Source organism: Alosa sapidissima, chromosome 11, assembly GCF_018492685.1.
Source record: "Alosa sapidissima isolate fAloSap1 chromosome 11, fAloSap1.pri, whole genome shotgun sequence".
Classification (NCBI taxonomy): domain Eukaryota; kingdom Metazoa; phylum Chordata; class Actinopteri; order Clupeiformes; family Clupeidae; genus Alosa; species Alosa sapidissima.
Window position 1 is genome coordinate 14409951 of NC_055967.1, and position 14115 is coordinate 14424065.

Here is a 14115-nt window from a genome sequence, read left to right on the forward strand (position 1 = left end):
GAAATCTATAGTGAGTGTCAGGATTAACTTTTGATTATTCTGTCCTTTTCAAGATCTCTACTATTTCCTTCTGGCTCCCACTCTGTGTTACCAGAGGGACTTCCCTCAAACACCTAGGGTCCGTATAAATGTTGTGTTCCAAAGCTTGGTGGAAATGGTAAGATTTTTTGTCATTCTGTGAGGCTTTGTAGGGAATATATATATTCGACTTCTACAGTATGTATTGTATTCTGTGATGTTTTGATGGAACTCCTCTAATCGATCAAAGAGTGTGAATGGAGAATAACTCCGATGATGTTTTTCCTCCCAGATGGTCCTCACCCAGCTCATAGTGGGAATCATGCAGCAGGTTGGATTCTTGTAGTTATTTTTTACAGTTTAGTCAGTCAGATTTAATCTATGTCATGAACATGTTCATTTATGCTGTTATTTAATATTAAGTTGCTGTCATATTTCATTCAACAATATGCTTGGCCCATTGTAGTGGATTGACCCCATATTCCAGCGGTCAAAAAAGACTTTTGTTGTAAGTGACATCATAGTCCTTTTAAGTCTTTGGATAAATATAATTTGTCTGATTGTGACAAGGTCTCATAAGTGTTTCCTCTCCACCCTCTGTCTGGTCTGTCAAGGATATGGAAATAGCTGCAAGGATTGAGCACCTTGTGGAGTTGGCGGTGAGTGTGTGTGTGTGTGTGTGTGTGTGTGTGTGTGTGTGTGTGTGTGTGTCTGTGTTGGGCTTTCTATTTGTCTGCTGTATTTCCTTGGAAGTCAGAAATCTGAAATGACACTTACTTGAACTCTCCCATGCAGACTCCCACCCATTTCCTGTGGCTGATGTTCTTCTTCCTTTTTTCACACTCCTATCTGAACTTCATAGCCGAACTCCTGCGCTTTGGTGACCGGCAATTCTATGGTGACTGGTGGTAAGTCACACCATCTTCAAACCTGTAATCATGCTGACTTTCATTTCCTCTGTGTCATTGGTTAAATATGTTTTTAACTTGCATTTTCCCAGGAATGCTGACACACTTGGCAGTTTGTGGAGAAATTGGAATGTTCCTTTCCAAAGGTGGATTCAAAGGTCTGTCACCCAAATAAATGACTTATCCACTCTTTTTCCTTTGTCAAAAATTGCAAACGATTTTCCACTCCTCTTATCTGGTCCATGTTTCCCTTTGCCTCTCCTCTCTTTTTAATACAGACATCTCTATGAGCCATTTCTAAAGAGGAAATTCTCTGCAAAACAGGCCGACATACTGATCTTCATAGTAGTCTCTGGACTGTTGGAGGTGCGATGCAGTTGTACAATACAGAGATGTTTGCTGTGGCCAATGAGCATTATTGTGACCAGGTCTGTATTTATCTATTTGCAGTTTAATATTGCTCTGGCCCTACAACGGTGTCACTTATGGCTGTTTCTCAACATGATGTTTGAGGTGAGGCATGGCTTCTTTTGCAATACATTTAACTGGAAAAACATAAAACAGAAGTTGCATTTATAACATTGCATATGGACCTTGGCACAGATTCAGATATTTCTGTTCACATCCCCATTTCAGCTTCTCCTGGCTTTTCTCTTGGAGCGCTTCTTCATTGGTAACTATGGGAATGGGCTAGTGTGGCTCTGTCTGCTGTTGGGCCCTCCCTTGGCTGTGACAACTTATTACCATGACCACTACATGAGTCAGCGTGGTCCATCTTATGGGTTACAGCCAGTCCCATTACCACAGGAAGAACACTGAAAACGTTCCAAACAGCCAAATGACACACTGTATCTGTATGTACTGTAAATGTGTGAATAACACCATGTGAAATTACAGAGAACATACAGATGTACAACAGGTTTCTGTCTCATAAGTCTTTTTTAAATGAAATTGGGGGGCGACGACCCTATGAACCTTATAAAAAAACCTTGCATCAGTGCCAGTATTGCTGATTTCGTAATAATAGAGGAAAGAATGCTGAGATGCTAAGACAAGTAAGATGCTGAGATGCTTGACAAGTAAGGACAAGAAGATTTGTTAATGTCTCGGCTTCAACCCTCAAAAACAAACATTTCATCGTTACACCCATATTACTCTTGGAAAATAATATGCTGCAGATTTTTGAACGAGCTGGCAGGCTGCACTGAAGTCTGTAGATATGTACATCATCATGCCATACAGTTACTCTTACTGACCTCTGATGTTCAAATAGAACCTTCCCAGAGGCACAATAAAATTCTAATTCATTTTTTTCAGAGTGTTTGTTGGATATCAGATCAGAGCAAGCTAGAGTATTTCCTGTGAAGCCAATTCTTTTTCGTGTAGTATATTTTAATAATGATGATAATAATAATGTATATTGCCTACTCCAAACATGTAACACCATTTTGCATTTATCCCCTCTATGGGCACATTGGCTTCACTGTTTGAATAGCATAGGCCAACAATACAGAATACTGAAGGAAAATGACATAGGCCTAACCTTAAAGAAACAACTAGCTTGTGAGGTTTTTAGCCTATACCGTCTCATTGTAGGCAAACTCTTTGTTCTAAGTGAAGACCGAAGATCTTTGGTGAAGACTAGATTAGCCTACTACAATAATGATAACAATGACAAATTGACAGTCAATTAAGGCATTGCACTATTTGTAAATAGGCTTTTCAATAATAGTTGCTGCGAGTAAAGTTACCAAGAGCACCGGTTATTATTTACCACAAAGATACTATATTTCTCTTGTTTTTTAAAAAAAAAAAAAAAAAAAAAAAAAAATTGGGGGGGGGGGGGGGGGGGGGGGTTCATTGCGATTGCGTTGTTCTCTTTACCACGTGACCCTGACATTGAGGCGGAAATGAAAGTTAACTAGGTAGCAGCGATAGGACCACAGCTTTAATAAGGTAGGAACAGATGTCATCAACGTAAGATCTTCAAAGCTTGTTTAACGTATATGTTTTCTTACTGGGTAATTTGTACTTGTCATGTTAAGCTGGTCTGAGGATCCCTTTTAAATGTTAATTGGTAACGTTATCTTAGAAATAGCTAACTGCCAGGCTTGATGGGTTAGCTAGCTAACTTAGCTTGCTAGCCAGCTAGGATACCTTCCGTGTTGTTATTGTGGGGGTTTTAAACTGCGCACACAATGCGTCGGTGTGATTTGGGATGTGACCCGGGCTCTTGTGAATTTGTAGTTTTAAGGGAGAGTACGCTCTTACTGTCAACTCACTAAGTTTCTGATATGACAGTAAATTATGTATCATTTGTTGTCTTGCTATTGCTTGCTTATAACGCAAGCTAACATTCTAGCTTCTAACTGTTACTGCTTTCGATTCATCAATCGATTGAGGCTACATCATATTCCACTCAAAATAACAACCCTTTGGCTTTCTCCTGTTTATGAAATCTATTCTATTCGTTCAGATTAATCACATAATTGAACTTGCATTTAAAGCTACGTCCTAAACCGTTGTGCTTGTAACGACCACTCTCTTAATTAGTTAGCTAACGGAATTGCAGGGGGAGTATTAGCAACTAGTTAACGTTAGCTATCCTTAAAAAAAACTGGGGATACCTAGTCAAAGTTACTGCCATGCAATGGGCATTCACACTATTTATGTGAGCCCTGGCTAGGTATTGAAACTCAAGTTTGTTTCCCAGCTTTGTGTTCTCTTTCAGCAAAGGTACATATTTTGATTTCAGTCTGTCATCAGATGAACGTTAACGTTATTCATTTCCCCACTGCAGTTTGGAATGTTCTGTAAACCATTTTATCCTAACTTGAATTTCTGGCCAGCATGCAGTGGTATAACTAAAATGGGAAATCTATCCACCTACTATGGCGTTTAATTGAGATGCTTCCGCATCATGTTGTTCCCGACCTACCTCCCAAAACAAACTCAGCTTGTCAGAATCATTCGGCCCATGTTCAGTCATGTCAAATTGTTAATGCTGTCAGGTAGCTTGCGTCAAGATAACAAATCGATCTTTTGAACGTGCATTAATACTGGCAGTAAAGATTCAGTTGGGGTCATTGACATTGGGGGATTCCCTAAAAATGACGCGGCTGGGAGTAGTGACAAGGTAGTGATGGAGATTTATTGGTCTCATTGGTATGTCATATGTGTATTTCAGAGCTGTGATGTCATGGCAACTGCCAGTGTGAATAGACCTGGCAGTGTCCAGTCCACCGAAAAATCTCAGCTGACCTTGAAAGGTAATGAATCATGATTTTCTACCTGTGCACACCTGCTTCGTCATCCATGCCACATCTTTGCACTGTCCTTCACTCTCCTCTGAATCATCTCTTTTCACCAGTGGTAGGATCAAAACAGTATCAACACAAAATAACTGGACAGGGTGGTATTATGAACGCCAGACATATGGCAGTTCAGCACTGTTGTCAGTATTGTCCGGTGTGGAGGAATGTCTTTGTCTCAGCTAGAGGGCACTGTGTCCCTTAACTTGTCCACTCTGCCTGACCACAGTGGTCAGATGCTGAGAAGATTTTTACCTTTGTTGTCTTATGCCAATATGGCAGTTGGCAGTAGTGACAGTCTTGTTGACATGGTGAGCGAGGGAAATGTTGTGTTTACACACAGAACACCTTAATAAACAGGATTTGAAATATACTATGTACGTGTCTACTATGTACGGGGACAGAAAACAGCCTACATGTATTGCAAAAGTGAAGGGATTCCATTTGACTCTTTCCTGGGCTATTTTATCCTTGTGGGATTCGGCTTATCTGACACAGTTTGAATCGGATAAAAGGAAGTACTACTCTATCTACATGTAAATGGCTTCTGCCCTCCAAAATATCTAATGAGTCATTGTATCCAGACAAAGGAAACATAGACAGGAAATGGTAAATGTAACAGTTCTAATCTGAAATGTTAGGCTAGCACCTTGGATGGGGAGAAATATTGTCGCACTATCAAATGGCTGCTATCAGGATTTTACTATTATCAATATTTCATAGTGCGCTTCTGACCTCTTTGGGGATCTCAGAGGATAATACCATTCATGGTTCACTCCATGGCTTAACTGCTTTTTCAGTGACTAGAATACTTGACTTTTCAGATGAAGGAAATTGTGAGACTTTTACTGCAGGGATATGTTTTGAAATCACCACTGAACCTCCCTCAGTACTCGGCATATTGCAAATCTTATGATAGACTTGGCACAAATAGTCCCTAACATGAATATGCATTGAGGGCCTACTGTGATTCCAACGCTGATTCTGTTCCCACGGTCTCTCTTCTTGATACTTTGGTTGAGTTATAACCGTTGTCTGACTCTAGTTGTTCCCAAATGTGTTGTCAAGTGAGCGTTATTCCTTTCTCATTGCATTTTATTTCCCTGACATTTTTGTTTTGTTTATCTGTCTTTCTACTGTCTCTCTTAGTTCTTTCTGCAAAGCCCCAGTCCCCCAAACTCCCCAACCGCCATTCCCGCCTCAGCTCATTTGTGGAGGTGACCGCTGACGGCCTGACCAGTGAGACCAAGAAGACGGGCAAGCGCACAGGCCACCTGGAACTCCAGTGGAATGAGGACCTCACCCTGTGAGCTTTACTCTCCTGTCACTTGCACTACTCTCTGAAAGCACTTAGGGTAGATAGATGGGGTTGGAGCAATTGATGGGAATTGGACACTCCTTTCTCAGACCCAGGCAGAAGTAGTTGTTTGTGGTTTTACGGGTCTAGATCGATGTTGTTATTGTGCAGTGTGCAAATCTCTGCTGTTTCTGTCCAAGCATGTCCATCTTCACTGTATGCATGAGTTATGTTGTAATGTTGGTCTTTTGGATGGTGAATGCAGGAATGTGACACCTCAGAGTCGACTAGATCTGAAGCTGTGGAGTTGCCACACCCTGAGGAAAGAGCTGCTGGGTAGCGCCACCATTGACCTTTTGGACACCTTACGCAATCATGATGGCAAAAGTAGGTCCAGCCAAATGCACTCACACAAGAACTTAGATGGGTCACACAATATCTTTACAAGCTGTTCCTTGGGTTATTACATGGTGGTGGGGGGGGGGGGGGGTGAAGAGACCACATAATGCACAATGCTGTTTTCTTTTAGTGGCAGGTTGGCTGCACTCAGTTTACAGATAATCCAGTTCATTCTTGCTGACATGCAATAAAACATACGCAAGTTGTAACTGAACTTTGTATTTTCCACATTTCTCTTGTGAAAACGATCTACGTATAATGTTAAGTATAAGTTCCCTTATTCAGTTCAGTTCTCTTATTCTTGCAGAAGTATATTATGACTTCACACCCTGGAAAAAGAAAACAGGTGTTGATGCATGCGTTTGCAAGAGGCCGTTTACAACTGAGCGGACTTTGAGCCATTTTAGAATTCATACAGGGTTTTTGTTTTTTTGTGAGTCTACTAAGAAGGAGAGAAATAGTTGAATGCTCACATGGATTTGAATCTACAGACCATGGCCATGTTTTCACTCAGAATTATGATGTGGGCATTTTAATAGGATGTCCTGAGTGAACATGCTTGTACTTTCCCTGATATCCTATTTATTGACGAGTATTTGTATGACTATTGATATAACATTATTGCTTCTTCCTGTTAAAGCTGCCCTAGAGACACTCTCCTTGATTATGACGGTGGCCTTTTTAATTTGCATAACGCAGTTGATCAAAATGCACACACAGAGACCTGCTTTTCCTTTAGCAGATCTTTCATTTGCTTCATGTGCCTAAAATAGGCACATAAGTTGGATGAAAACTTAGTGACTGATGCTCATACAGAGCACTTTGTAGTTCTGATTGAAGCTTCTCCTGACGTTTAGGACGCTCTCTTGACATGTGGCCACAACAACCCCAGTATCTGTGGCTGCCCCAGGGGCTGTGTAATAGGATATAATGAGGGGAGTGAAAATAAGCCAAATGACCCCCAGAGAATCCACCAAGCAGGGCACGAAGTGTCCGTCAGCCATGCCACGTCCACGTTAGGGCAGTGCTGCACCACACATGCAGAAGGAGGGAAGACTGAAGAGAGAGAGAACACTTGGACACACAGACTGCAGCGATTTGAAATGCCTTATATTTGTTATCTTCAGACTGTTTTTGATTGACTTTTGGGTTATGGGGTAATGAAAAGAGACATGTTTGATAGATTTTGACTGAGCTGATATGACTTTAAACTCACAAAAACAAATAAATGCTAATGACAGATACATTATCCTCTGTGAAGTTGTAAGTTCCCTTTTAATCAGTGTGATGATGGTTTGTTTTCATTCAACACACCCAGTTTTCACAGAATAAAATCTCTTTTTAAGTGCAGATTTGTCATTGCCAGCCAGATTTATTTATTTACTTTCTTTTTTGTGTTCATTTGCGCAACATTTCAATTGCTTTCAGTGTGTGTGTGAGAGAGAGGGAGAGAGATACTGATACAATGAAAAATGTTTGGAGATTTTCCAAACATTGATACTGAGACACAGCTCAAATGACGTACATTGCTGCAAGCCTTTCTTATCGACCTTCGCTCTCTCTTTCTCACCATTTTCTCCTTCTCTCTCTCCCTCTCTCCCCCCCATTCATATGCTGTTCAGTGGAGAATCTGCAGCTCAGTCTAGTCCTGCAGACGGAGAACAAAGGCTCAGTTGTAGCAGGAGGCGAGCTGAACGTCTGTCTGGACGGCCTGGTTGTTGATCTGGGATCCTTGCCCAATGGCAGCACAGCAACAGACAGTGAGTCCCGCCTCATAACACACACACACACACACACACACACACACACACACACACACACACACACACACACATATGGACATAACGGGGGGAAAACACTTTTTTTGTAATACATGTAAAAGATCACATATGCACACGGATCAAATAGTGTGCTAGAGTGTGCAGTAAATGCTGCATTAACACACAGGCTCTGCAAGCACGCTCTGGTGCAGGCCTGGGCTGGGTACAACCAGTGGGCTTTTTTCAATGTATATTTGTGCGTGTTGACTCCACCTAAACTAAATGCTGGAGTGGGTTGGGGCAGAGGAGTGGAAAAAGCCAGAGCTTTTGGGCCTCTGTGGTCGAGGAGTGCAGAGAAGCTTCCCGCAGCAGAGAGTGAGTGAGTGAGTGAGGAACCGAGAGAGAGAGAGAGAGAGAGAGATTCTAAGGGGGGGAAACTGGGGAGTTTTGCCATGCCACTTTGTAGCATGCTTCCACATGCACAAGCAGAGCATAGTCTCTTCACCATACACTAATACCAAGGCAAGATACAGGCACGTAGTCCTGGTTTGTGTAGAAACTATACTGAACCCAAACTGAATGTAATTTTCAGTTGCATGCATGGTGTGGCTTGTCCTTCAAATATACAGAGAGAATAGATGAGGAAAAAGGAGAGAGAGATTGTATACAATATTAAGCAGCAGTCAGTCTAATTAATGTACATATGAATGTGCATGTGAAGGCAATTTGCGGGAAGACGTCAGGCTACATTCAGTGAGGACCACCTCTGAGCGATTATGGAGTGTGTTCCACATCTGATTCCCAAGCCTCGCTATAGGCTCACGAGTCCACATCAAACATTTAGCATGACGCTCTTCAAGTGTGAGACGTAGTTGGAGATTTTTGAATGCTGGTACAACACAACTCTTACAAATTTTACCCTCCGCCGAATATCGTATGTGTATGTGTAAATATTTTAGAGCAGTGGTTTCCAATGTGTGGGCGGCAGCTTGAAGGTGGAAAATATCACAGTGGTCTTACAGCATAGAAGGCTTTTCACCCAGTGAAAATTACATTTGTTAAAAAAAATATTTTAAAAAGGAGCTCAGATTAAATTAAACAAGTTTAACCTAAAATGTAACTACAATATTTAAATTGAACTGATTGATGGAATTGAAAATGTTTAACTGTTTTAAATGTAGAAACAATGAGCCTCATGCACCAGTATTCCCTTAACACTCTCTTAATATTTTAAATTAATTTGTGAAAATGTAAAAATACAAGAACGCAACTCAGGATGCACCAAGCACTCTTAACCACCTAAATGGGCTCTTACCCTGTTGTGCTGAATGCGGAATCCCACAGGATCATAGATTGGAAGCTTGTGACCGATACCATTGCTGGTATTCTAACTATATGATTCACTGATTGATCTTTAGTTTGATCAGCAGGTGTGTTATGATGTTTGTATTACATTACACAAATTACACAAATAAGAAAATAAGACATTTTTCTCCCGTCTTGGTAGAATGCTCTTAGCCACTAGTAAAATGTTCTTTCACTTAAAAAATAGGAAAATGAAAAGAAAACTTTTGTGAATCGCAGAAATTAATGTTCACTACCAAAACAAGAATGAATTGGTGATCTGAATTAAAAATAAGAGCAAATGTGTTTATATGGCTTGTTGCATGAGGCTTAATGTTTAATGCTATGCAGCAGCTGAAGGGCATCTGTTTGTTATTGATAGTCTGAAAGTGAAATGTAATGGAGTGGCTCTGTTTTTACGCAGGGCGTAGGGGACCATTTCTTTATCATCAGAGGGCGTCCTGCCATGAGAAGTTTAGTCTTGACTGTAAAAACAAACCAAAGGGAAGCAGATATAGAATATGATGTTTGATGTTTTATACGTTCATATTGTACACTGTATCCTTTCTCTGAAGTCTTCTTTTCATTGATGTGCCAGCCAATTTGCCCCCCTCCCCCCCCATCGAAAAACGCAAATTCAGCTGTTGTTTATTAGTATTATGTGGCACCGCCTGCAACAGTTCTGCAGTGATGAGGATTTAAACTAGCAGTTAAGTGCACGGCTTAACTTTAGTTATTGGTCTGGCCGGCTGAGCAGGAGAGAGAGAAATATAGCCTTTTCCTACTTAGTCGCCCTCAATTGGAAATACTAGGGAGGCATTGTTGGTGTAAGCGTCGGTGTATGGTTTTTTGCCTTATGAATACGATCGCTTTTCAGAGGTTTAAAGGGTGACTAGTTTTTTAGGTAACAGTTTGCGCTTGTTTATTCATTAAAGGCCACAAATGTACATGTGGGGCTCTCTGTTCAAAACCATTGCAACAGTCTCAATGACTGAGGGATGTGTGTGTGTGTGTGTGTGTGTGTGTGTGTGTGTGTGTGTGTGTGTGTGTGTGTGTGTGTGTGTGTGTGTGTGTGTGTCTCCACGTGCACGTTACACGAGCATATGAACGGCAATATTGTGTAATTGGCGATGAATAGGCTTCTTCATGGCTTCCTATCTCGTTCAGACGTGTTTGCTTTTTCTTCCTGCCTGCTGTCATGTGAAGACACACACACACACACACACACACACACACACACACAGGCATGCACACAAACATGATTGGGAGTGCTTATGTGTAATTTGTTTCTGAGAATTGTGTAATTGGGTGTCGTTTTTCTCAGCGCTTGGCGGGACAATCGGCTCCTGTGATCAGATGTGTGTCTGAGGGAGGGAGCGGAGAGGGGGGTGGGGGGTGTTTCCTGCCCTACTGTGGGGACACTGTGGAGAGGGGGATGAAGGACAGAGAGCGGGAGAAAGAGAGAAGAGAAGGTGCATTTAGGCTGCCAATGGGAGATGCTGGACGTACATACAGTATGTAGGTCTGTGTGTGAATAAAGCTTTCGAGTGTGTACGCTGTCCCTAGAGGCGTGAACTAGGGGAACGTGTGCTCCTGGGGTGTGTGTGTGCTCCTGGGGGGTGTGTGTGTGTGTGTGTGTGTGTGTGTGTGTGTGTGTGTGTGTGTGTGTGTGTGTGTGTGTGTGTGTGTGTGTGTGTATGCTCTGGCAAAGTGTGTGTGTGCTCTCTGGCAAAAGTGTGTGTGTGTGTGTGTGTGTGTGTGTGTGTGCGCACATGTATAAAAGAGTCGAGTGTGTGCTGTGGGTCTGTGTGTTAAGGCTCTTCTGTGTTCCCAGCTGAAGGCTTGCTCTGTTGGTTTAGTGTTTTTGCTCATTTCCCCTGGCAGTCTTTCTGACATGCTGAAACACACACAGACGCAGTCGTACGTACATGCACACACACACACACACAGCGCCCCATAAACAGCCTCTTTGTGCTGTGGGGGCCCCCGAGAAAACACAGAACCACAGCAGTCACAACTCACCTTTACACTCACACAAACACTGACACTCTCACACACACACAGCACACACACATGAATACTCAAAGATCCGTGCCTCCTGCCAGCACATGAATACGTATGAGTCACTAAAGCTGTGTGTGGAGCTACATTCTCAACAAGCAGGCGAAGGCAAACAGCACTTGTATGGCTGCAATTTAGCTGGGCTGGTGTCAGTAGGAGCACATCTGTGCAGTGCACATGAGGAAGATGCCCCCTCCCCCTCTGTCTCTCTTTCTTTCTCTCTCTCTCTCTCTCTCTCTATCACTCCCTCTCTTTCTCTTTCTCCCTCTCTCTCTCTCTGCCCTCCCTCCCTCGCCTTGGGAGAGGTGGTGTGGAGGGACGGGGGCTGTAACCTCACTAACCTCCACGTCCAGCGGTAACATATGAGAACATGTGAAATGCAAACATGCCTGTCCGGCACAAAGCCCTCGCCCACTGGTGCCACATTCACACGTCCCAAACAGCCTCTGTGGCAGGGCGGGTGGACAGAGGGTAGCTAAACAACAGCGTGGAGAGTAGAAAACAGAACCAAGGCTGTAGTGCCTTCACAGACACAGCAGTGACATCTGCTGGCTCCTGTCTCTTTCTTTCTTTCTTTCTTTCTTTCTTTCTTTCTTTCTTTCTTTCTTTCTTTCTTTCTTTCTTTCTTTCTTTCTTTCTTTCTTTGGCTCTCGGTGCTTTGGTTCCCTTCAAAACACTTCCCCCTTATCAGTGAAGCTGCAGATTGAGTGTCCTCTTGTTCTCCTTCAGCTCTAAAACCATGAGGCCAGACTGTCTGTGGCCCAAGCTGCTGGACCCATAGCCACGTTAAAAGAGCTCACCCTGCAGAGATTTGTGTCATTTGGCTGCAAGCAGACTGTGTTATGGGGGCGGGGGGGACTGGACGAGGCGGAGGTCAGGGGTCAGGGGGTCCAGTTGCATCTCTGAGTTGGAAGCTGAGTGGATGCTGGAGGAACACCAGTGTCTCGTTAAGTCAGTGGACGGGGCCGTCGGCAGCACAAGAGGCACTTTCATACTTGCTGTCCAGTGTGGGGTGAAAAAAGCGAAGGTGAAGCAAAGCCAGGCCTTGTGTCAGTCAGCTCAGCTCGCCATCCATGAAACGGGGAGGCCTGTTTACACAGGACCGCCCGCACGCCCGCCAGAGTAACGTGGCGGAAAGGGAGCCGGCGTGTCGCAGCGCTACATCAAGTCTCCACTGCCGTGTCAATCATCTTCCTGGGGCTCAATACAGCCGCCATCTCTCCCTCCCTCTCCCTCTCTCTCCCTCTCTCTCTCCCCCTCCCTCCCCCTCCCTCCCCCTCCCTCCCTCTCCCTCTCTCTCTCCCTCCCTCTCTCTCTCTCTCTCTCCCTCTCTCTCTCCCTCTCTCTCTCCCTCCCTCTCTCTCTCTCTCTCCCTCTCTCTCCCTCCCTCTCTCTCTCCCTCTCTTTCTCTCTCCCTCCCTCTCTCCCTCTCCCTCCCTCTCCCTCTCTCTCCCCCCCCCCCCTCTGAGGTCCCTGTGTTGGTGTCTCTGTGGCGTTTTATGAAAGCCGTGTTTTGAGAAAGCTGTTGTGTTTGAGTCATGGGTGGGATACGGTGGTTTAGCTGGAGGGGGGAAGGGATGGGGGCAAAACTTGCCAACCACAATGGCTCCAGTGAGCCCACGGCAATGACGTAGAGGACCCCCCCCCCCCTCTCTCTCTCTGCCTCTCTACCCCTCCCCCTTTCTCTCAGTCTCCAATGATGACAGTCTCAATGATGAATGTCTTTATTTTATAGGCTTTGCCCCAAACTCCCTGGTGTCTTAGATGTTGAGTGATGATGGTGGTGATGGTAATGAATTGATGTTGTTGGTAGTAATGTTTCACTGACTGGATGTTGTGAGTGCTGGTCTTGTCATTACTGTCGTGTCATGTTCTGTTCTGATTGCCTCGTTTTTGCTCCGTTTGTTCTAATTGCAGAGATGTTGCCGTCAGACCGACCGAACCTACGCAGGACACAGAGTGAGGAGACGCCCAGCACAGCCAGCCCGCGTGGCAGGTCAGTGCGCATACACACACACACACACACACACACACACACACTGCATTTGTCCTCTTCTTATTCCAATCAACTGATAGCACAGAGAGCAGAGACTGCATGGTAATGACTTTCTGTCTTTCCTTGGGAATAAGGTTAAGTGTAAAGTGTTCCATCCCAACCCATAGCACGATCATGTGCGCTATAGCTTCAGCCTGATCTGAGCCTGAAATATTAACTTAAACTTGTGATTCAGAATGTGCACCTCAGTTATACAGATAATGCATGAAACATGAAAGCACAGTCTGTTATTTACTGTGTAAATATCTGAAAGTGATGCAATATGCATTGGGGACACATATACCTATTTTATTGCCATTATCTATCACATGATCTTTGCAAATGACCCACTCAGCACAGTGTCTGCTCGAAGCCTATTTACCTGGATAGAAAATCAGAAACATTTGCAAGCAAGAAGCACTATAAAGAGTGACTCAACAAACTTTGTAAAAGTGGTCAGTGCAACCTGACAGGTTGGGGCAGCCGTGGCCTCCTGGTTAGCGCTTCGATCTTGTAACCGGAGGGTTGCCGGTTCGAACCCCGACCAGTAGGCACGGCTGAAGTGCCCTTGAGAAAGGCACCTAAACCCTCACTGCTCCCTGAGCGCCACTGTTGTTGCAGGCAGCTCACTGCGCCGGGATTAGTGTGTGCTTCACCTCACTGTGTGTTCACTGTGTGCTGAGTGTGTTTCACTAATTCACAGATTGGGATAAATGCAGAGACTAAATTTCCCTCATGGGATCAAAAGAGTGTATATACCGTAAAACTCCAAATAATAGCCTGGTCTTTTATTTTCCCAAATCGCCAAACTGCACCGGCTAGTATTAGAGACAGGCGTCTATATGAGACAGGCCTTTAATTCCCTTTACACAAAACTTTTGCTTTGCAAAGATGGAAAATATTATCAAATTAATTATTTCAAACACACTGAATGTCTACCTATATGACTAGGCTATCTGATGACAATTACGGATCATCATTC

The 14115-nt window shown here is 43.7% G+C and overlaps 1 protein-coding gene across 1 annotated transcript in view; it reads left to right on the top strand.

Moving 5' to 3' along the window:
- LOC121724715 (NEDD4-like E3 ubiquitin-protein ligase WWP2) overlaps positions 1-14115 on the top strand; it is a 39621-nt gene that overhangs the window by 1966 nt on the left and 23540 nt on the right. The window contains 13 exon segments of the mRNA XM_042111477.1: positions 54-157; positions 311-349; positions 485-526; positions 633-677; positions 814-926; positions 1019-1084; positions 1205-1292; positions 1377-1439; positions 4114-4195; positions 5387-5543; positions 5800-5921; positions 7556-7693; positions 13016-13094. Coding sequence (XP_041967411.1) covers positions 54-157; positions 311-349; positions 485-526; positions 633-677; positions 814-926; positions 1019-1084; positions 1205-1292; positions 1377-1439; positions 4114-4195; positions 5387-5543; positions 5800-5921; positions 7556-7693; positions 13016-13094 — 1138 coding nt within the window.